Here is a 24127-nt window from a genome sequence, read left to right on the forward strand (position 1 = left end):
CGTGGGGTTGGGCAGGATTTTCGCGTTGACCGTTGTTGGTGTGGGTGCGGTGTTGCTTGTGATGGCGACCACGGACTCGTTGGGAATGGGGACCATGATTCTGGACTGCGCGATTTGGCGTAACTGAGCTGTGAGTTCCGCCACCTGCTTCATCAAGGGCTGGATGAGGGGTTGTATGATCTGCTGGAAGCGAGACTCTTGTTGTGAGATGATTTCTTCCGCAAAGCTACGCATCTGAGCTTGTACGTCATTGTGGATGACCTTGGCCAGCTCACAGACTCGCCTGTCAAGCTCACCCATCATCTCGGCTTGGAGCGCCCTCAACTTGGCGTTGGATTCTTCTCTGAGCTTTTCTAGGGTTTGGCCTGACGTCGCTTGTGCCTTTAGGGGGGTAAGCCCGCATTCTGATGTGGGGCTGGGTTCAGGGGGTGTGGAGGGTGGCGGTGTGAGGGAAGGTGTGGGTTTGAAGGGGTGCGGCTCTGTCAACCTTACTTTATTCGCGGGCTCGCTGGGATCGGACAGCTCAGCTGCCGGGACGGCGGGTGGTTGACCTGGTGATTCAGGGGGATTTCGGTTCCGCTTCTTAGGGTTCGGCGCCGGTCCTTGTTCCATCGCAGCTGCTTCCGCAGGTGTGGGATCCGTGATGGACGCGAATTCCTCGCGCACCATTGGGTTGTGGCTCGGCCGTGGTCTGGATTGCGGGTGCTCTACCTTGGTTGACGCCGCAGATGGCTTCTGACGCGGTCCTAACAGTCCCGTCAGAGGCCTGCGTTGTACTGGAGTTTGGCGGTTTAGCTGGCGACGAACGTGAGCCTTGTTGAGAGGCCCCCGCTGTCTTGCCGGACACTTTGGGTCGGTGGCTGGATGCGACCCACCGCAGTTGACACATTTTTCGTTGCAGTCGTTCTCTTGGTCCGCTGTTCCGGGTTTGCCGCACCTGCAGCATTTGTTCTCCTCGGGATGTGGGCAAACATTCACGCGGTGTCCCAGGCCCAAGCAGGCGGTGCATATTTGTTCTCGGGGTCGGTGTGGTAGGCACCGGTATTCGACGCCCCTGAAGTACACGTAGTAGGGAACCTTCAGTCCCTCAAAGTTGATAATGGCCGTGTTTGTTTGGCCCACCATCCGTGCGCATAGGACCTTGACTCCCTGCGCTCGTATTCTCGTAGAAAGAATCTCGGACGTCGGTCTCGAATCCAAACCCATGATCACTCCCCGGCATGAATTATCTGGCAAAGCGATGTAAGCAAGGATTTCGTATTGGCGGCCGTTGATCGTGATAGCGGGAAGCTCTTGCACCCTGACCGCTACCTCGGGCTCAGGGGTGCTGACCACGACGAGATTCTGGTCGCGGCGTATTCGGATCTTGACCGTGTCGATCTCCGCTGCAGTGAGCTGGGCTGCGTCTATGAAAGCCATAGCGACTTGTTCGGCGCTCCATACTGTGAAATCGAGGCCGTCCCTAGGTCGTACAATGACCTTGTGGTCATTCACGGGTAGCGGCGGCAGCCGGTGTGTTGGATGAGTCTTGCCGGCTCGTCCGGGCCTCCCAGTCGGTTTCGGGGGTTGGGATTGTTGTGCCACAGCCTGGGCGGCGGCCTCGGCACGTTCCGCGATACGTTTCTGCTTCTTTACCCGTCGGTTGACTACGTCGGTCCATGTGTAGTCACCTGAGCTTTGCGGGGCCGAGTCATGTTCCATGGGTTGGGCGACGCATTTCGTCTTAGAAGGGGTTTGGACCCGGAATTTTCTTCTGGGTCGGTGCTGCATTCGTCCGAAGACGATAGAGAGGTAATTTCGGGCGGCGCAGGGTCCGTCAAGGGCAGGACGGGACCTGAAGTTGCTGACCCTAGGCGTGGTTAGGCTGAGCGGCCCGCCGCATAGACTTCGGCAATCCTATCTTCGGTTAGGCCTAGCGGGTGCGTCCCGGTTCGGATTTTCAAAGGGCCGAAAATGAAATTCCGGGAGGACCTACATGCTCATATGTAGATGTTCCGTGGTCCTGACGACAAGAGCAATCATTTGTTGTTGATTGTGAATCTCGGGTGACGAAATGAACGAGCTAAGTAGCGCTGAATCGGAGGAGCGAATAACATACGTGGCGCTCACTTAGACGTCCTCTTCTTTTTCCACGTCGCAAGCATAAAATCAGAACAAGGAACACCCGTAAAAAGAACAAGCATTTAGTGAAAGCTGGACAGGGCGGCGTCAGCCACTGTCAGATAAAGATTTTTTTTTTTACAAGGTAATATGATTAGCGTTGTGTGAACTGTTTCAGGTTCGAAGATTATATGGTTCTTGATAGATGAGTTGGTTTTTAATTGGTGTATTTAATTTCTACGACGCTGTCTTTCTTCTTTTCTTTCACTAATAAACCTTTAGGTGGGAGAACAGCTTCTTACAGTAGTATTCGTAGTCTTCACTGCCGCTTCGTCAATTGAGCTGTTTTCATAATGTATAACAATTGCAAACTCTCCCGATTCGCAACCTTAGTACAGAAGACTATATCTTATATGGGTCACGATTAACTCTGGTGACAGTGTGCACCTCTCAAGGTCACGGGTGGTTCGTTGTAGAAGCGCACTATTAGACAAAGGCGACGTGTGGAAAAACCAGCACCAACGGCTAGAAAACGTGCATGTCCGCGGAAGAAAGAAATCTCGGTAGCCTACTGACCGTCCTATACTCTTTCCAAAGGTTAAGATGTTCGGAGATATTTTTGGCACCGCTTTGGTTCTTATGCATCTTCACATTTTCGGCATTTACAGAGGTTTTAAGCAGATATTATTAGGTCTTCAAATTTTTTTTTTTTTTTTAAGCTCATGAATCCTTGACTTAGGTTTTCGTTGGCTAGAGATTCAACAATAGATAACCCTCGCCTGCAATTTATTTATTTATTTATTTGTTTGCCCGTAAGCTACATAGTACAATTCAGAGGGAAGTGAACACCCAAAAAATCATGGCAACGAAATCAATCAACTAAGGGTGCTGTTACTAAGTGTTTGTTTAAAAAGAACAACGTCAGTGATGGAGGCATTTGAAGCGGGAAGGCTGTTCCAACCTGTTGACGTGCGAGGTATAAATGAGACACTGAATGCGTTTGTATTTAAACTTGCTATGCCAACCTTATGGACGTGATCAAGGGGAGCGGAGCGATAAGATGGTTCGAGTATAACTGACTGGCGTAAAAATTAGTTCTGATGGTAGATTTTATGAAACAAGCAGAGACGAGCACATTTACGGCGGAAAGATAAGTCGGGTAATGATAGAGTTATTTTCAATATTCGTTATACTGGACGGGAGATGATAGATAAGATAAAACGAGCTGCTCGATTTGAATGCTTTCCGACGCAGTGGCAAGGCAATGTTAGCCGGAATCCCACACGGCTGAAGCGTACTCTAATTTGGAACGGACTAGGCAGGTGTACATGATTAGTTTCAGCGATGAAGGTGCTTGGAAAACATTGCGTGTTAAGTAGCCCAGGATACGATTGGCATTTCCAGCAACATACTCTATATGGGTATGAGAGATTTCAGGTAATATAGACTCCCAGGTACTTGTAAACGGAAATAGGTGATAGGGGTGTATTGTTAATGTGATATGTAGAAAAGCCACTGTTATTGCGTGACACTATCATAGACTTGCATTTATTAATATTTAATTCCATCAGCCAAGCATCGCACCAGTGAGCTATGTGGTTAAAATCAGGGACTCAAACCGAAAAATATAACGTTTCGGTTACGGTTACGGTTACCGCTTCCTGTTGATAACGGTTTCGTTTCGGTTTTTTACGGTTTTAATTTTTACGGTTTCGGTTACCGGTTACACGTTCATAAAAACCGGTTTATTTCGGTTTTTTCAATAATTTGTCTAATTGAAATGCTAGACAGACATTTTAGAAAAAACTGTTTAAAGCAGTCTCAGATATCCAATAACGTGAAATACAAGGAACCTAGAAACGTCTTAATACTTCTAATTGGTCAGAAGTTGCAAACGTTCCTAGCTCCAACTCTTGTTCACTACATCTACTTACATTATCTAGTTTGATGCCCGAGCATACATGTTACTTCTAGTACTCGGGGATCATCGCGTTCTATATAATAAAAATTAAAATAAACACCGCTACTCTGTTGTTTGGCACCATTTATAAACAATTACCCTAAGAAAGTTCCCACTTGATGCTGGAAGAACCATTCGTACTTTCTCGCAGGGACTCAAACCGAAAAATATAACGTTTCGGTTACGGTTACGGTTACCGCTTCCTGTTGATAACGGTTTCGTTTCGGTTTTTTACGGTTTTAATTTTTACGGTTTCGGTTACCGGTTACACGTTCATAAAAACCGGTTTATTTCGGTTTTTCCAATAATTTGTCTAATTGAAATGCTAGACAGACATTTTAGAAAAAACTGTTTAAAGCAGTCTTAGATATCCAATAACGTGAAATACAAGGAACCTAGAAACGTCTTAATACTTCTAATTGGTCAGAAGTTGCAAACGTTCCTAGCTCCAACTCTTGTTCACTACATCTACTTACATTATCTAGTTTGATGCCCGAGCATACATGTTACTTCTAGTACTCGGGGATCATCGCGTTCTATATAATAAAAATTAAAATAAACACCGCTACTCTGTTGTTTGGCACCATTTATAAACAATTACCCTAAGAAAGTTCCCACTTGATGCTGGAAGAACCATTCGTACTTTCTCGTCGCTACAGTTATTTCAACCTCATACATGCAGGCGAGTCTTCGCTTCACTGAAGGAAGGAACAGAACTACAGCCATCCACTAGTAAAATACTGCTAAGTGGAATGAAGTAATAAAATTGAGAGCTGGGCTGGGCGGGCCGTGAGGCAAGAAGCCTTCGTGCAGCGAATGGAAAGTCCGCCGTAGTCGGGCGGCCCGTGAAAACTACTTGCCTCACTAAACACTGCCCAGTCGACTTCAGGTGCCTGCTGGGTCGAGTGGACTGGCGGTGTAGGTCCCGTCGCTTTTGACTTGTAGGCAGTGCTACCCAGGTCCGACTGAGAGTCTTCGACGACGCTTTGTTTGTCTGTAGTGTGTTCCTTTGTGTTGGTGTGGTTTTCCTCCTTGGCATCCTACGTGTCGAATGAGCCGTCATCGGCGTGGTGCTCAATGACTGTCGGTCCTGCTGAGCCACTCCAGCATTCGCTCGGTGGCGGTGGTTGTCGAGTCGGGATCCATTGGGTCGTTTTTTTCGATCCAAGATCAAGCTCGGGCACGGTCGGCCGAGACGCCAGCCTCGCAAAGAGCATGGGCGAGAATGTCATCGACAGGAAAAACGCACAGGAGCGTCGAGGAGACGACTGTGCCGTCGATGACGGCACTGGTGGGTTTCGAAGACTCAGCGTAGCTGCCGGACTCACGACTAGGGGGCCTCTTCGACTTGGTGTCTGGGCGGTAGCTGGTGTGCGCGGGAGCACGAGGCGTGTGGCGTCCGCGTCGAGGCTGGTTGGGTAGCTGGTCGGGGAGCTCTCTGAAAACCTCAGACTCGCGAATCCTCGACGTCTGGGATAGGACTGCCGTCCTACAGTTCCCTCTCGCGACGACGTGGAAGAGTTCCAGTCTATCGAAAATGAGGTGCTGGTGTTCGGGGAGCATGACATCCCAGTAGAACCGATGGCGGGGGAGATGCCTGATCTCATGGACATCTCTCGTGGAGAAACTTATGGTGTCCTGGGCGAGGTCGCTCAGAATGTCGTAGGCATGACGGACCCTCGCTCCGGCACGGGTGGTGGGGGCTCTATCAGAGGTAGTTGGATTGCGCTGGTGGCTCTGGTAGAAATGATTCTCGTAGAAGCCATACCTCCGGCGGTGGCAGGGGGAGGCCTCCGGCGATGCTGGAAGCGATCTCTCGGCGCGTCTGTGGATGTTCGAGCTCACCGTGCCGACGTTCGAATAGCTCGCGTTCACAGTTTTGCGAGAGAGACTGTTGAGACTGCTGGCCGTGTGGGGCGAGATTGGCCAGGCCATCGACGATTGGAAGCAGGGCAGCTCCCAAGGTTCAGGCGAAGGAGGCAGAAATTGCATCCCATGTCTGTTGGACGAGGGTGGCGCGTTGGCGCGTTTGACGAGGAGGCATCCTTCTCCTTGGCTTTTTCTTTTGTAATGTTGAGAAGCTGAGAGGCGTGGCAGTGCCGGCGACGGTAAAGCCCCTCTATTTTGGGAAAAGTGGCGCCGTTCATTATTGTTAAATGCTCGAGGCACGTGCGACGCGCTACTTCTGGGAAATTCATGCCGTCTGAAATAGCTAAGTGTTGCGCTGTGCCGCCATGATCTTCCCAAGGGCTGCACGTTGCACGTGCCTTGTGCATCGACGAACATTGCGCTACTTTTGAAACATGAAGGGGCTTTAGGCGGCGGGTGCCACTCGGTTTGAAGAAGGGTCTCGGCGCGGGAAGGAAAAGGAAAAAACTCGGACACCCTTCTGACGTTTCCTCGCTCCTTCCACCACTCTCAGCCCGAGCATATATATATATATATATTGTATATATAATACAAAACGCCAATGTCAAACCCCTGACTTTTTTTTTTCTTTCTGTGTTGTTTCAAAATCGTCACTCGCGACACGTTTCACACTAAATAAACAACATAAACATTATTAATGAACAGCAGGGCCCATTAAAGCCCCTTCATGTTTCAAAAGTAGCGCAAAGTGCGTCGATGCACGAGGCACGTGCAACGTGCATCCCTTGGGAAGGTCATGGCGGCACAGCGCAGCACTGAGCTAGATTTCAGACGCCATGTTCTTTCCAGAAGTGGCGCACTGAACGTGTCTCGCGCGTTTCCACAACAATGAAGGCGCCACTTTTCCCATGATACAGGAGCTTTAGGGCCCGTTTGCTCGAAGCGCTAACCGCGGCTAAAGTTAGCCGCAGTACCTAGGAGAGGGATTCTGAGATCATGTGACAGGGATCAGTAGGGATGCGGGAAAACATGGCGGTGCCCCGCAAAGTGAACGCCGCTCGCTTCGGAACTAATATGTCCTTGTAGCTGCAATATCGCGCGCGTTAGTCAGTAAATAATGGTGCAGGAGGCTTTCGCTTTGCCTTACCTCACTTAAATCGCAAAGCATGAGCAATGACCTCGCCGCATTTTTTAGAAAGTATTTCGATTCTGGCCATTCTTAAGCCTAAATGAACACGATAATTGTCGGCATGCATGGAAACGTCTTTGGAAAGTGGATTGCCTTGACTCAATCGGCCTTGTATTAATAGCACACAAATTTCCCAAGCACCGAGGTGCATGCTACGAGTGTAGTTGCAGGCATTGCGCGTGCTGGCGTATGCAGTAGTAACATACCCGTTGCTCTGGGCAGGGGGCGCGAGCGCGTCCGGAAGACTTACGCAAGACGCGACCAAGTTTTGCTGGCTGCATCACTGATCTCTATTGTAGTAGGCTGGATCGCGGATCGCGGCCTCGGCAGCTGGGGCCGAGTGTCGCCACCGGCGGCCATTGATTGACACCAGCCAATGCATGGGACTCTATGGGAAGAACGAGAAAAAGTGCCGTTTTCCCCTGTCTCTAAGCTGTTCTCGGCACTGAAACTTTTTGGATGCTTTTCGATAAGCCCGTCAAATAGCTTGCTTACAAACATTAAAACTGACAGCGCTCTCAATTCTTTAAATAAATATTTTGTGGTCGAGAGTGACTCCGCAGTAGTGCAGCTCAATGATGCGAGTTACCTAGAGTTACCGCGGAGTCGGTGGCGGTTTCTTTAAGTTGGGTTTAGCAGACGACAAGCTCTAAGGCTTTGCAACGCGCAATTTGCTCACTCCCGGAAAGCCGCTGTCGAAATGGAACTTCTTTGTCATTCATCAACTTCTGGGCTTTCCTGAGGACGGTCTTATTGACGGCAAGTTCCTTTGTTTACTCCACTACGAGAGCAAGCTTGCCTGCTCAGCCGTAGGTGCTCCGGTACGTTTGATTTTCTTATTCGGCGACCGGACGTTTGACAAATACCGATTCGATCTCCAAACACCCGACATAAGGATCGCAGCGCACAATAAAATACTCGACTCCGAGCACAGTGTACATGCTTCCATATGCTTACTTTTGTGCGTTTCTCCCATAGACTCGCGTGTATTGCCTGGTGTCGAGCAATGGCCGCCGGTGGCGACACCGACGGACTCCCGATCCGCGATCCAGCCTACTAAAATAGAGATCAGTGGGCTGCATCATCCGTGTGGCGCTGTAACGTTCGATTTTGCACGTGCCCCGTTCGAATACAAGCCGCTGTCAGCATCTGTAGATGTGCGGTAACAAAACGTCTAAAAAAAGTTAAAAAAAAAGAACAGAATTATGCTGGTTGCGGCCGCAGCGTTCCATTAAACATTCCTTTCATATTTGCTTTCTTTCACAGCTTCCGCGAGCACGTATATTTCACTTTACGTGATAGTGAAGCCGAAGCTACTCGGAAAAGCGCGTCATCCTGAACGATGCTCGCACTGCACGAGCGCGCGTGCTTGGCAGGGACGCGGAAAGCTCGCAGCTCGCTCTTGTAGCCTCTGCTACGCTGGAACTTAGAATGGAACTGAGTAGAAAAAACTCTAGTGGGGAAGCGTATTGATGCACGTTCGAAACGCGAGCCAAATATTCTATTTTGCTCGCCTGCAGCGCTGCTCAAAACTTGTGAGCTACGGGCCTATCGTTCTAAAGGAAAAAGTCTAAAACAAATTTTGCCTTGCACGCGCGTTCGTCCAAGTCTTATAATGATTATTTACTTCGAATCTTTTATAAGAGGAAGGACAGCGAGCGCGGACCATAGAATTACACTTCCAGCGTTCTTCTCGATGCTTGGGTAATTTAGAAAAACGTCTGTCGGGGCGGGACGCTGGTCTTCTTTTGTGTACTATTAATATCCGGTCGATTAAGTCAAGGCAATCCGCTTTCCAAAGACGTTGCCATGCCGACACTTATCGCGTTCATTTAGGCTTAGAAAGGCCAGAATCGAAAGACTATGCAACAAATGCCGCGAAGTCATTGCTCGTGCTTTGCGATTTAAGCGAGGTAAGGCCAAGCGAAAGCCTCTTGAACCATTCATTGCTGACTAATGCGCCCGATAGTGCAGCTACAACGACATATTAGTTACAAAGCGAGCGGCGCTCACGCACCGGGGCGCCGCCATGCTTCCCGGCATCCCAGCCCCCAGTCACGTGATTTCAAACTCCCTCTCCTAGGTACTGCTGCTAACTTTAGCCGCGGTTAGCGCTTCGAGCAAACGGGCCCAGGTTTTCTTTTCCGCCAGCTCTGCATGATGGCCAATTTACCTCGTTTCTTTATACTGTCTACTGCATGTCAGGAACATCGCTGGTTTTCATAGAACCGAGTTGGATGGACATCTGAGAATTCGAACTTATTAGTTAATACACTGAAAGCGACACGTACTGAATACATGTAGCGATGTAGGAGTGTGGAAGATTTAGAAATATAGAATTTTTTTAATTATAAGCTCGACCACTAATTCAATCTGAGTATTCTTAATCCTAAAGTCAGATTGAATGGAAATATGTAACCAGATGCACCACTCGCTGACAGTAACTCTGTCAAATGGCCACAACAATTTAAGATCCCTCCTCCAGGTCATACTTCAGAAAAACTAATAGTTTATTTTTCGGTTAATATTGGTTAAAACCGGTTACCGATGAATAATTTACGGTTCCGGTTACGGTTACGGTTTTTATAAATATCAAATAACGGTTTCGTTCCGGTTACGGTTACAGAAAAAATTTCGTTCCTAAACGGTTTTCGGTTTCGGTTACGGTTACGGTTTGAGTCCCTGGTTAAAATCCGTTTGGAGGTGATCAATTTCAGATTGGTCAGTGATGTTGTGATAGAGAACAGAATTACCAGCAAACAAGCAGATTTATTAAGAAATGTCAGTTACTAGGTGATTGATATAAATGAGAAACAGTAAATGTCCAATTACGGAGCCTTCGGACACCCCTGAATGAACAGACGCAATAGAAAGAATCTTGTTGTTAACACTTAAAAATTGTAGACGATTAGTTAAAAAGGAATTTATCCAATCGAGTATATGTGGGTCAATATTCAAAGTGTCGAGTTTTTGAATTACTATAGAAAGAGATACTTCATCATATGCCCTCGAAAAATCTAGAAAAACACAGTCAGTGTAAGAGCCAGGGTCAAGAAAGCGATGAAGATCACGGGTAAAGGAGACGAGTTGAGTTTCACACGAGAATGATTTTCTGAAGCCAAGTTGTGCTGACGTAAAAAGGTTTTTAGTTTCCAAGAAGGTAGTCAGATGAGAGCAGATGATATGTTCTAAAATTTTGCATGGCATACTTGTTATTGAGATAGGACGATAATTGCATAAATCGTGTATGACACCTGACTTGTGCAACGGAACCACCTTCCCGATCTTCCCGATCTTCCAGTCATTAGGCGTTATACCTGTCTCTAGTGACTGAAAATAGCTTATGAAGAATGATAAACAAAAATATTTTTGGAGTTTTTTAGAAATTTTGAATTAATTTCGGCAACAGCCGTACATGATGAAATCTTAAGCCTATCTTATACACACGAAATAGCTAAAACATCGAAAACGACAGACTTCATTAGTAAGAAATCAGGCAAAGGCAGTGGAGGTACACTTACGTTACTCTGAGCAGAAAATGATTTGACAAAAACATCATTTAACAGAGAAGCACACTCGTTGGCGTCTATGGTTTGCCCATCAGGAAAGATAAGATTTATGTTTCCGTTATCACTGTTGTCTACAGTTTTCCAGAACTGCTTAGGATTATTCAAAAGCATAGAAGGAATTGCGGTGTTAAAAAAACGTTTTGCATTTTTAACTGCTTTGTAAAATTCGGAAAAGGCAATAAAATATGCCCCCCCAACGGATCTCTGAGGAATTAAATTTGATGCAAGGAACAATCTCCACTTTCTCTTTGAAAGTTGTATCAGCGCGAGAAGAAGGTTCGCACAGCGGGAGGTCAACTAGGGCTAGCCTTTTATTATGGCGCCTCCGTGATCTGCCCGGGCACGAGCTTGCTCGGCACGAGCTTGGTTCACTGGTGGAGCACGCTCCCGTTACAAAAGTCTTTCTACAGTTGTATTGTACCATGGCGCATTTGCATGATTGCGAATTACTCTAGAGTTTGTTAAGAAAGCGACAAAAGTTTAAAACATATTCCAATATCTTTCAACTGAACGATTCAGAAAATCAACTAGGTAGCCTTCAAGAAACGAACACAAATTTCTGTTGATGGAAGTAAAATCACCCTTACTGTATTCTCGAATACTTTTTACTGTTGATAACATTGAGCCCATGGACGTATGAACCGTGAAGTGTGGTACAGAATTATCACTATGGCCAGGAATGTAGGATATCAATGAAATAGTGTGCGGGTGAGTGGTAAGCACTAGGTCTAACAAAGACGCTGATACTCTCGACGGGAATGCAAATACCTGATCCAAGTTAAAATTTGTACATAACGTTATAAACTCGCTAGCTTCAGTTGAAAAGGGAACAAAAGAAGGGTAGCCAGCAGTCCATTTAATATTTCGGTAATTAAAATCCCCCCATCAAAATGATAGGCGAGTCTGGAAACCGTACGATAATTTGGTTGATAGAATCGTGCAACAAACTTGAAAACATTGAATTTTTCGTTGGAGGAATGTAGCAAACACGAAATATCCATTTTGTTTTGTAATTTAAACAAACTCACCAAAGTAATCTCAAGAGCACAGGCGATTGGCACATGAAACGAAACAACTGCATTGACCACCACTAAGAAACACCACCACAGGATCTGTCCCATCATTTTTGTAAATATTGTAACGTTTCTGACAATGAAAGAGCTCATTATTACAAACTTTTGCTGACGACCTAGTTTCCGTCAAAACTATTATATCCGCATCACAGGAGTCAACAACCGAGCATACGTCACTACGTTTTGGTGACAAACTTCTAATGTTAGTAAAACTAATCAAAATTTCCGAGCTGGAATCGGGACGTTCACTACCCCTCACCGGCTGTTAAGAAGTGGTAGCTGGCTGCTGGCTCAGACGCTGCTTCAACCACTGACGATGCCCCATTGTTCCCTTGTCGAACAGCAGCAGAAGTAGGCAGCTCATAGATGCTATCGTTGGTAGGATTGTATGCAAAACTTTTTCCGTTTAGCGATAGCTTGTTATAGCGAAGCTTAAAAACTGCCCCCTGGCCTTTTCCGTAATCAAGCAACCATTTGCTTGCAAGCCGTGTCTCAGGAGAAAAATCTTCGGCTACGGAAACAGGAGTATGTTTCCATCTGGGACGGCATGACAGTATGCGTTCCTTAGTTTTGAAGGGGAGTGTTGAGACACGGGAAAAGGGGGTAAATGTGATTCAAACTTTACAATCACGGGGCGAGATTTTCCGCTTACAAAGACCCCCAGCCTGTGAGAACGCGCTATCTCTTCATACGAGACGGTTATATTCAGAACATTCAATAGCAAAGAGAGCACCTTATCTTCCGACTGAGACCACGTTTCAGAAACGCTGTCATGAATACCGTGAAAGATCAAATTATCCCTACGTTACCTATCTTTCATATCGCTTGGTTTTGAATTTAGATTAAGATCATCTCGTTCGATACGTTCGATGGTCTGGTGCGCTGCGACAAGCTCACGCTGCATGTCAGGGAAAGCTGCGGCTTTGGATCCCACTGTCGTCTTTCCTTGAACAAGATTAGTGACCGAATATTTAATTGACCACTGATTTGCTTTAAGCTCTTTGATAGATGCAATCACAGTTGCTTGCCCTTCCTCGAATTTTAGCGGACGGGCATTAAGGCTTTGTAATAAATTAAAGATCTCATTAAACTGTGTAACCTGTCGTTCGTTCATGGGACTTGGGTTTACCACAACATCACCAAACAACATCAAAAGCAACGCTCGGAACGACTCAAGACAGGCTCCTGGGCATGAAAGCACGACTAAGCAAACACAGTTTGATTTAAAACAAAGGTCAAAGTCACGTTTTGTGTCCTGCAGCGGAAGAACGAAAAAGTTCACGTGCCGCATCGTAGCTGTGAACCCTCGCCCACTGGCCAACAGCGATGATGCTCCGGGTTGTGTAGCGACTCCACGTGAGGATTCCAATGCCGATGGCGTTTACAATGTTGTTGTTAGAACGGGTAGTCACTTGTCACGTCGGGCGGCTCGGTTGGCTCCGTGGGGACGGCAAAGGCTTGATGCAGAGGCCGGCTTGCGAGCAGTTGCCCTCCTGTGAGCTGCAGGAGAAGAACAAAAAAGTTCACCTTCCGCATCGTAGCCGTGCCCCCATGCCCACTCTATTTATTTGGGAGCAATATACCCTATACGCTTCACAAATTATACAAAGAACATATTTTTTACAAGACAGATGAATTTAATGGTAATAAATTGATGTATGTTATGCATAATCCGACAACCTCCATATGAAAAGAAAAAAAAAATCGGTGAGCCTTTCCCCGCATTCTTCGGTTTTGCGGTGAGCTCTTCTCCGGTGAGCTTTTCTCCGGGATTCATCGCAGACAATGCAATTTTGTGTTTCACATGAGCGAGGGAGGCGCGATGACGCTCTGAAAGGGCAGTCACGTGCTACGAGCTGATTGGTTGGGATGACTTGTCGCGTCCGCCGAGGCCGGTCGGGCCGGCGACCGACATGCACGGTTCCTCTCGCCGCTGGCATGTGGCTCCGTTGGCTTTCTCCATTACTTTAAAAAGTCGCGAATAAGCATTCGTGGACATATTCAAAAATTAATTCCAAAATTCTAAATTGTAAGACTGAGTTTATGGTCATACTCTAAAAGAGTAAACGTTCGCATTCTTGGTACGATCGTCAAAGCAGGGTGTTTCCACGTCAGAAAGTTCAATGATAATCTATGTCGTGTTTTATTTTATATATACAAAAAATATATATGTGAAAGCCATGATATCAGCTATATAAACCACGTGGCTGATTTTGTTCCGAAGATATGAACTTTTGAAGCTCAAGGCGTGGAGACTGCCAAGGTTTTACATTGATACTTTGCACAGTCGTCAATTTTACACTGAAAACTGCACGTAGTAATAGTTTTTTTTCAACGTATTTTATAAAAAAAAGTTTACATCACAGGCACAGAATATTCAACTTTACACCAAACAATTTATGTACAAAGAAATAAAATTACGATCACGTCAAGTAAACACGTCTTAGAGACAAATGTATTTATTTATTTATTCAAAATACCTAAAGGCCTTTCAGCATTACATGAGACGGAGGGGGGGGGGGGGGGCCCAACACAGTTGGATAAAAACATGAGAAATAACGCACTGCCCATACCGCACAGAGTATTAACATCAGTACAATAGCACTGGTATCAATATGTCATAGTCATTACAGAAGTAGTTGATGCAAAACACGTAAACTCTGAAACGAAACAGAGAAATATACATAATTATCTCCAATGTTGTAAACATGGACAAATCATATACCAACTACTTCATATAAAATGACAGAAAATGCATCAAGTTGAGCATCTTTATGTATTTTCAGAGTATATAACAAATGTACCGAGACCTTTTTGTAGTTGTGTTAGTGCAGAAACGCGACTGATTTATTTTAATATATGAAAATTGAGCGTCAATATTTAAAACAAAGAACTTATAATGTTTTAGTCTTCTTTTAATCGTCTGCAATGTCGTGAAGTAAGTAGTGATGGAAAAATACTGAGTAACATATAATCTCCAAAAGACAAAAACGAACAACCTGGACTCAAATTGAACTGCTTTGTTTCCAGAGACATTTTCTAGAACCGACAAAGGCTGTACAGCGGTGCTGCTCTATTATAGGGTGTAGAAAATCGTGCTATCCATAGCTTAGCTTTATATTCGTGTCTCGTTAAATTGCTGCCTTACTGTAATTGTTGGCATTTTTTATATCATCTTCAACGCAGGGTGTGTCCACTTCAAAACGTACAATGATAGTCCGGGTCAGATCTTTTATATTTATAAAACACATATATTTGGAAGCTATGTTCTTGGGAGGAATATTCAGCTATATAATAACGCCGTGGCTAATTTCCTTCCAGAGTTATGAAATTTCGAAGCTCAAGGAGTGGAGACTGCCAAGATTTCACTAAGATCCTTGCCCCCCCCCCCCTCCCCCCCCCCCCCCCCCCCCCCGTCCCCTCAATCTTTGTGCCTTTTGCTTAAGAAGCACTCTTGGTGGACGCCCCTGCTTGCTGACAGTTGAGAACTGCATGCACAGTCTGTAACCGTGAAATGTAAAGCCCGCACACGAAGAACGTCTGTCACCGCGAAAACCAAGGCTAGGGAAGTAGTATCTGGAACTACAGGTTTGACTTGAGCTAGTTGTTACATATTAAATAGAGTCAGCTAAACAGTTACAAATAGGAGCAGCCTAGAAAGGAAAATACATACACACCGCTGACTGAAAACTTGCTTGCTTTAATACTTCGGTTTTCTCTTTTTTTTATACTTCAGCATATCCGCGCGTTGCATCTTTTAGGATGTTAAGCGGCTCATGTCACACCCCAAGTATTGCCTTTCTTTCGCGTGGATCGTGATAGACGAGGTTGGGGTGGTCACGCACATTCGACCACTTCCTTCAATGGCCAGGGGGTCAATTACTTCGTGAGCATATGCGTTCCTGTCTCCCTATAATCGTAATGTTGTCAATATTAGGGGCGGAATTGTAGAACCGGCAGTGTGCAGAAAAATGTCTAGCCGATGTTCCTTTAACAGAGGCCGTGTGCCTCTGTTAAAGAAATTCGACCGTTGACACACCGCCCAGTTTGCCCTATGTAGCACTTGTCACAGGAATATGGTATGTAGAAGGCAACGCCCATTTGGAACGGGGTATGCTGCGTCCTGTGAGCAATTGTGCGTTTTTGTTTTTCTTGACTTGTTGTTTGATTAGTTCAGCGGTACATGGACCTTGTTTACGCCTTGTTTGTGCCGAGCACACAACCCCGATATCATGCCTCACGGCAATCTTTTTGATGTTGTGTGTGAGTCCATGTATGCAGGGTATAACAGCAACGTCTCTTCGATATGTAGCTTTCGTAGACACCTCATTCCCTGCATGCTGGCGTTTCAATTTCTGGCAAATGGCAAAAGCACTAAAGAAGTCACGTCACCATCAACTAGAACCAAGTTTTTAAGACCAGATAAGGCGTCTACGTGAGGCTGGTTATCCAGAGTCTCCCCTGGTGGCCGTTTCTGAAACCATCTGCACACTGCCGGTCCTGCAATTTCACTCCTAATATTAACAACATTACCATTATAGGGCGAGACCGGAACGCATATGCACGCGAAGTATTTGACGCCCTGGCCATTGAAGAAAGTGGTAACGATCCACGCGAAAGAAATGCAATACTTGGTGTGTGGCACGAGCCGCTTAGCCTCCTAATGGGTGCAGTGCGCGGACATGGGGGGTGGTCTTTTATCACTAGCTATAGTACAAAGAAAGAAAAAAAGAAGACGAAGTCTTAAAGCAAGCAAGTTAACAGTCACCGGTGTGTATGTCTTTTCTCTCTTGGTTTTTCTTATTTGTAACTGCTCAGCTGACACTATCCATTATCTGGAAAGTCGATATCTTGGTGTTCAGCATTGTGGGACGACAAACAATCCAGGTTACCATTTCTAAGTATCGATGCGTACAGTACGATATAATACAAATTGAACTTGATAACCAGAAGGGCATTGCTGTTGGATGTTTCCACGTCAGTTTATACAATAACAAAGTTCGGGTAATAGTGTGCATACTTCTGTACATTGTACACTACGTGAAAGGCATGTCATTGGAAGAAGCACTCATCTGTATACCTATATGTATACCGGGTGTTTCACGAAACGCGGGCGAAATCTTTTGTGTGACAAGTACGCATTGCACAGGGAAAGGATTGATGTTGTACTGATCCCTGCCAAAACGCTAATTTTGGAAAACAGAACTGTGTTAAATAAAATTAGGTTCATAATTATTTCTAGTAATTAACTCCGTACCTGATAATTTTTTACGTATCAGTCATATTAAAACATTGTCGGCATCATCTAAAACTATTAAATACACCAACATTATAAAGATATAAGGCATGCGCAGCATTTTACGGTGCTCCAAAAAACACTTAATTCGGACGCGTTAAAACAAAAAAAGGGGGGGGGGGGGATCTTAGAGGGTGACGCAAGGAAACACAAATATACAGCTAAGCTAGGTACCGCACGACTTTCTACACCTTACGATAGAGCAGTATCGCTCTGCGGCCTTTGTCGGTTCTAAAAAATGTCTCTTTGGTGTTACGTCATGCGGCAAAACCTCTATAACGAAGAGAGGCTAGCTTAATTAGAGCAAGGTTTGTTGTCGTTTTTACCCCTTTGTAGGTCATATGTGGCCAGCGCCGTAGCAAGAGGGAAGAGGGGCGCGGACGTCTGCGCCCCCCCCCCCCCCCCCTTCTCTCGCTCTCCTCACCGAACTCTGGTATCCCCGGGGAAAGGGGGTGGGGGGGGGGGAGGGGGGGGGGGGCGACAAAAGAAATAGGTGCACCGGGTGCCGGATCGCCTCGCTACGCCACTGAATGTTTCTCAATGTTTTGCCTTTACACGTTAGTTCGTGACACAGCAGACAATTAGAAAAGTTTTAAGGAGATCAAAGAGTGAGCTTTTTAGGCATTAACGTGCAATTTTGCCACATTCAGAGAAATCAGCTGCGTTTCTGCATTAATAACGTATTTACAATAATGGCTAAGCATCTTTTATATATATATATATATATATATATATATATATATATATATATATATATATAGATATATATATATTCTTAGAATGCATTTAAAGAGTGTCATATTAATGCATTTTGAGCCATTTCATAAAAGTAGTTTGTTGATAAATAATTTGTGATATATCTCTAAAACATGTTTGCTTGACGTGTTTTTAACTTTTTTCGTTTAATTCTTATACGTTTTTTTGTGTTTCTTTAATGTTTTGTGTAATGTTGTAAACCTTTCATTATATAAGTAGGAAAAACTATTAGTACGTGCGTGCTGCGGTGTGAAATTGGCGGCTGTGTAAAGTACCATAGTGAATCGTTGGCAGTATCCAAGCCTCGAGCTTCGAAATTTCATATCTCAGGAAGAAAATGACCTACGGCGTTGATAAGTGGCTGAATGCTCCTCCAAAGAAGGTCAGTATAGGGGAGCAAAATAAATATGACCCGGTCTGTTATTGTACGATTTGACGTAGAACACCCAGCATAGAGCCAACAGCGCAGTTGGCATTGTAAATGACCACAATGTGAGCCTAAAATTCACAAAGCCAGCAGACGTCCGAGAAACAGCTTGCGGTAAATGCAAGTGTTAGAAATTAAACATTCATTACAAAACGGGAGAGCAATCCCCACTCACCGACAGGAATCCCACGCAACACACTATCCTATTTTAGACAGAAAAGTTTGTATTCCTAGGTTTTAGCTGGAGAAAAGCTCTTGTTTCCTGTTCTGGGCAAAATGTTAGCTATGATATTGTAATCCTTCCTGTGATCTTTTTTTTTTCTTGTTGTACACTACTTCTACTCAAACGTTGAACAATATTGTTTTTTTTTTCAACAGGTGTGTGTAAGCGGTTGGTGTGTCAACATGGCAAGTGGAGCGGTTGTGCAGCCTGAATAAAAAAATGTCTCTCTTGATCGTGTGCTCCTTTCCAAATTTAATATTAGTGATCTATTTCAAGCTTTTAATAGTACATTTTTCCAGACCCTTCACTGCCATGGCATTCTTGTAAATCTCATTTTACACTTGTGGGTGTAAATTATATTATTTAAAAAAAACACAAGACTAAAATAAAAAAAATAATAACAACTGCCTACGTTTCATTTCCGACTGTGTTGAGAAGTATTCAAGTACATTGTAATTAAAGGGAAGTTGAAGCGGTTTTGTATTTATAGAAACACACTTAGATCTTCTTCATTCAAACTCCACGATCTCAAATGTCAAAATTATTTCTTAATTTGGTGAATCGAGGCTGCATAGAATCATTCTTAAAGTGCCACTGAAGGCCCCCCTTTCCTATGGGTGACGTCACAAAAGGAGTTTTCGGAATCTCCGTTCTCACGCATCTTCAGCGCCTATTAACGCTATGCACGCGCACACGCTATTTTTAAAAAAGGGCAGAAAAAGACTTCACGACTGGTGCAAGTACGGAGGAATATACCTGGAAAGCTTGCGATTGGGGGAATATACCTGGCAAGCTTGCAAAATATCCTCTTTTGAGGTCAGTATTGGTTGGAGGATTTTAGTGTTTTTTCTCGTCTAGTTACATCTTCGGGGAAACGAACATGATGTTCAGATTCACTGGACAAAATTACTACGCTAGCATCAACCTCTACCTTATTTCTTGAAATAACTGTATCAGCTTCCGTTTAAAGCCCTAAATTAAGCAGGTTTAAAAAACGTTTACTTCGCTTAAAGTACATCGTCTGAGTGTGTACTTGCACTTTACTTCAAGTATTGTTCTGATACTCTCCGAGGAAAACATATCTCCCGACTTCAATCTACATTTCCCAAATTCGGTCTTCTTAAATTTGCATCACAAAATTATGATTTGTGAAGTCTAAAGAAATACTGGCATTTCAGGTGGTGCATGAAATAACCTAATCCTGATACCCCGTCTCAAAATACCCTTTGCAAATACTCTGCGTTATCTACCCCGTCTCTAAAATCCCCGGCTTTCCAAAGACCACTCACACGCAAACCCCGCACTGGATTCCCCAGCTTTCATTGTCCGGCCTAGATCAAAGAACTGCGGCCAAATGCGTTCTTTAAATATTAAAGTCGAAAAGCGTGACACGTGACTTCAATTTATACAAAGGCTGGAATTGAGCTAGTTGGTTTAGCACAGTTTAAGAAAAGAGCGCATAAAAAAGAAAGACTTGGAGAAAGGGGACATACACACAGCGCGATTACCGGAGATTAAAATTCTTAAATCTGCACGAAACAGAAGGCAAACAAGAGACGAGAAAGATAAAGGAACACAATTAACCCGATCAAACAGCCCCAGCATACCGACACGTGCCTACCCAAGCTTGCCGCACCTCTTGATAAAGTGCAACTCGGCACCCGTTAAGGCCACCAATGGGGCGCTAGCAAGCATGTTCTATTCACAACTAGCAATAAGAAGGACTCCTCATGCTACCGACATCAAAGCCCACAATTAGCACCCCACAGAGCACAATTAGTACACACACACAATACCCAACATAAACACCGGGCTGAACTCACAAGTCCCTTTTGTATTTCTTTATTGTTTTCTTCACGTATATTAAACCATATACACAAAATTGCATGCCATTGTCTCTTTGTGAATACGCACGCCTCAAGACAGAGATTGCTTGAGAACTCAAACAGGTCGGATGCCTTGGTTTTTTCTTCCACACGTAGGGAATGTTTGCATTCAGAATATTTTATTTAACATCCTGATCGTCTCGTAGCTAACCAACTCGTACACGAACGAACAAGAAAATTTAAACTAAACAGCGAACTCGCGAAACCCGGTTAAAAATAGGACGGGAGCCAGATGCAAGTCAAGACTTTGCAACCTATCAAGACCCATCCGCGCGGTAGTGGAGGCGTGGAGGCACAAAAAGTGCGCTAAACTCTTAGAAATAAACGTAGTGTAGGCACTTACATGTGCTACGTGATGGCAAGATAGACAGATATCCAGCTCGTCTTCGTTGAAGATTCAAACTTTTAAGTGTGATGCGTGCCCAAATGATGTGGGATTGCTAAGAACAACGCCACCGGGAGTGTAACGTCTTAAAGGTTGAACTGTCGAGCTGGTCGAGGAGACACCTGCTAAATAAGACGTTTCTAGTAACAAGTAAGACCGAAACTTCTTATACATGCGACACACTGACATATGACCGCGTCAACACAACAACCATACCTCGGAAAACCTCACTCGTGAACGCACTCACCTCACTCACCCTCACCGAGCAGGCGTGAGTTGAGGATCAGTGAGTCGTAAGTCCCGAAAACTCGTGAGTTTGAGGTCGATGAGGGGCGTCAGTTTGGTGAGTTCATGAGCTCGATGAGTTCACGAGTTCAGTGAGTTCGATGAGTCTCTAAATTCGATGAGGAGCGTTAGTTCATGAGGTCGGTGGGGTCGTGAGTTTGGCAAGGCATGAGGTCCCGAGGGGACATGGTTGCGATGAGAATCGGCAGGGTGACGTCAAGGAAGGACTTTTCCGTAAATTCCCGGGTAAGTTGAGTCTACTCTCGCTTCGCACCGGCGCTGTTAGTTCGCACGGCTTAGAGGAAGTGCATAGGCCGCATGTTCAAGTGTTCTTGAGTACGGCTGGTTTTCTACGAGTGAAGGGAAGGGAGGAAAGAGCGCCGATGGATGTATCTCCGCTCTTTGGCTCTGGCTCGTTTCTCGGCGGCTTGGCGTGGTCTTTTGTCGCTCGTCGATGGTTTCGTTGCGGGGTGAAGTGAGCTCTTTCGTTCGTCTGGGCCTTTTTTGCGTAGACTGCGAGGCACCGATATACGCGCGGTGTGCAGGAAAATGGGCGCTACACCGGTTCTACCGAAGGCAGAAGTTTCTATTGCGAGTGCGCTCGTCTTAGGCACGGTCCCTAATACTGAACCGAACATTAAAATGACAGCCGGCTGGAAACTGTCACGATTCGCCGGTATGCGTTTTCGTTCAATTTGAAACCTGGAGTTCTGTAAAAAAGAAAAAAAGTACGCATCCAGATCTTTGTGCTCGTGTACTTTCAAAACGCCGAACTTGTTCGCAACTGGTTTTAAAGACTGCTTCATTTATTTGGCAGCATATCGAAGTTAATTTGACTGTTGACTGTCATGGAATAATTGCAGACATTAAGTTTCTAGATTATATTCAAAGAGATAAGAAACAACCGTTTTACTTTTGCTTAATATTGGTGACAACAAATTCTTGATGTTTCTAACCTGCTGTCCGACGCCCCGTTAGTCGTTCAAGAGGGAGATATTGAGGACAATCGTAATACTGCTGCATCCGAAAACACTTCCCGTGCAGGAGAAAGTGTTTCCTTACTAGCTCCAATAGTATTTAGCTATTAGTTATGATTCCTATATATTATTATTTATCAAACGTTACAGCTCACACCGGTGCACGTCCCGCCTATTTACGAGACGCGCTCTTTTTCGTTCCTTACTTCTACATGCGCGTGCGTGCAAGGAAGTAACCTTCCCCGCCCGAAGAAATTAAGTGCCCCAATATTTCGTATCTAACAAAACAAATCTTGAAGAATTGTACACTGTTTAATTACGTTGCATGACCGCTCCCCCCCCCCCCTCTCCCGCCCGTCAAATAATGCGCGGCTATCCGAATTAGGCTACCAGTAGTTAGAAAATAAGCAATTTACATATTGTTGGTAAAAGAATGTGCTCTTACACCACTAGGTCGCGATCTATCTATACAAATTAGTTAACACAAAATGAAAACTAAAGGGAAGCTAAAGATGTTTTGAAAAAAACCGAGTTACAGGTGAATACTACAGTATTTTTATCCCGTGAATGAATATCACGTTCGCTTTTCCCAAAGATGTGACTAAACGCGAGAAGACACAAAAAAAAAAAACTCCGACCAGTCGTTACGTCGTAAAAACATATTTGAACCGTAAAGCACGTGTCGCTCGTGTGGGCAGCGCGTGCAATTACAACCTCGCCAGGTATGTTCCCCGAACTAAGAGCCGTATATAAATATAGTTTGGTCATTCATTGGGAGGTATAGGAGGCTAATGAGTAGGCGCCATTGGCCGAAAGCGGGGTGGGCATGTTCTAGAGCGTCTTCAAAAACTCGAATGTGGCGAATTAGAAGTCGGAAGTAATACCCTGGCGGTAGTCCCGAGAAACGAAATTAATATATGCGTCAGAGCAACTCTCCGAGATTACAAATATGGTGCACGTGATGTTTCAATCATGTTCATTCAAAAATCTTGGTCAAAGTGCGTGACTACACTGTAAAAAAATATCCCGTCAAATTACTAGAAATATCCAGTCAATTTTTGATGCCGGTACAATTACCGTTGTCTTGCACCACGGTCACACCATTATCTAGGTATTACGTGCTTGACAGTAATGAAGCCCTTCGGTTTTTGCCTATAACTTGACCCGTAGAAGCATGGCAGAAAATTCGTAACTTTCACAGTACTGCACGTGGTGCACAGATACGGGAATTGTTCCGAAATCAAAAATTCGCTGGCGTTTTGCCCGTAACTTGCGACGGCAGAAAATCGTAACTCTTTATGACTGAGTTGCACGTGATGTGCAATGACGGAAATCGTTCCGAAATCGAAAATTAGCTGCCGTGTTGTTTATAACTTGCAACAGCAAAAAAACGTAGATCTCAATCACTGAGCTGTACGTGATGCGCGAAAACAGGAATCGTTCCTACATACAAAATTATCTGGCGTGTTGTCCACACGTTGCAGCGACGGCCAGAGCCTGCTGAAGTGCTAGCTGCTGTGACTTAACAAAAAGGACGTCTCAGTGAACAATAAATCTAGCATTTTACTTCTATATTTATTGTTCACTGAGATGTCCCCCTATTGGAAAACCCCAATATGAAAAGCGTATTACGGATATTGGTAAATAATATCTTTTTATTTTATTACGATACGATATGGACTGTGTATTAGAAAACGTTACATTTATTGTATAGTATTACAGTAAGGGTTTGTTATGGGATTCCAATATTCGTAATACGCTAAAAACATTGGAATCAAATACCGTATAAACCCTTATTGGATCCCGATGTGTCGTATGGGGATCAAATAAGGGTTTACGATTCCAGTGTGCTTAGCGTATTATGGATATTGTTATCCAATATATCATATCGGCTACCAATAAAACGATAGGCGAGTTGGAATATCACGTTCAGCACGACATTTCTTTACAACGCAGCCTCTTATTGTGTGTATTTCTGAGTGATAAAAAAAATGTTGTCAAATTATGAATAAAGAAGAAAAACACTGGGCTTATCCATACCAAATATATTTAATATATTCCTGAACTGGAGGATCTGGCACTTACAGCAAAAGAAAGATAATTGTTTAGGACCCTCATTCGAAAACTTGATG

The 24127-nt window shown here is 44.7% G+C and overlaps 1 protein-coding gene across 1 annotated transcript in view; it reads left to right on the forward strand.

The window, feature by feature from the left end:
• Positions 1–18677, forward strand: part of LOC115320230 — a 195409-nt gene extending 176732 nt beyond the window's left edge. The window contains exon 12 of the mRNA XM_040222692.1: positions 18618–18677. Within this exon, the coding sequence (XP_040078626.1) occupies positions 18618–18677 (60 nt within the window). The remainder of the gene's footprint in view (positions 1–18617) is intronic.
• Positions 18678–24127: the final 5450 nt, after the last annotated feature.

This window comes from Ixodes scapularis, unplaced genomic scaffold, assembly GCF_016920785.2.
Source record: "Ixodes scapularis isolate PalLabHiFi unplaced genomic scaffold, ASM1692078v2 PGA_scaffold2__306_contigs__length_199485367, whole genome shotgun sequence".
Lineage (NCBI taxonomy): Eukaryota > Metazoa > Arthropoda > Arachnida > Ixodida > Ixodidae > Ixodes > Ixodes scapularis.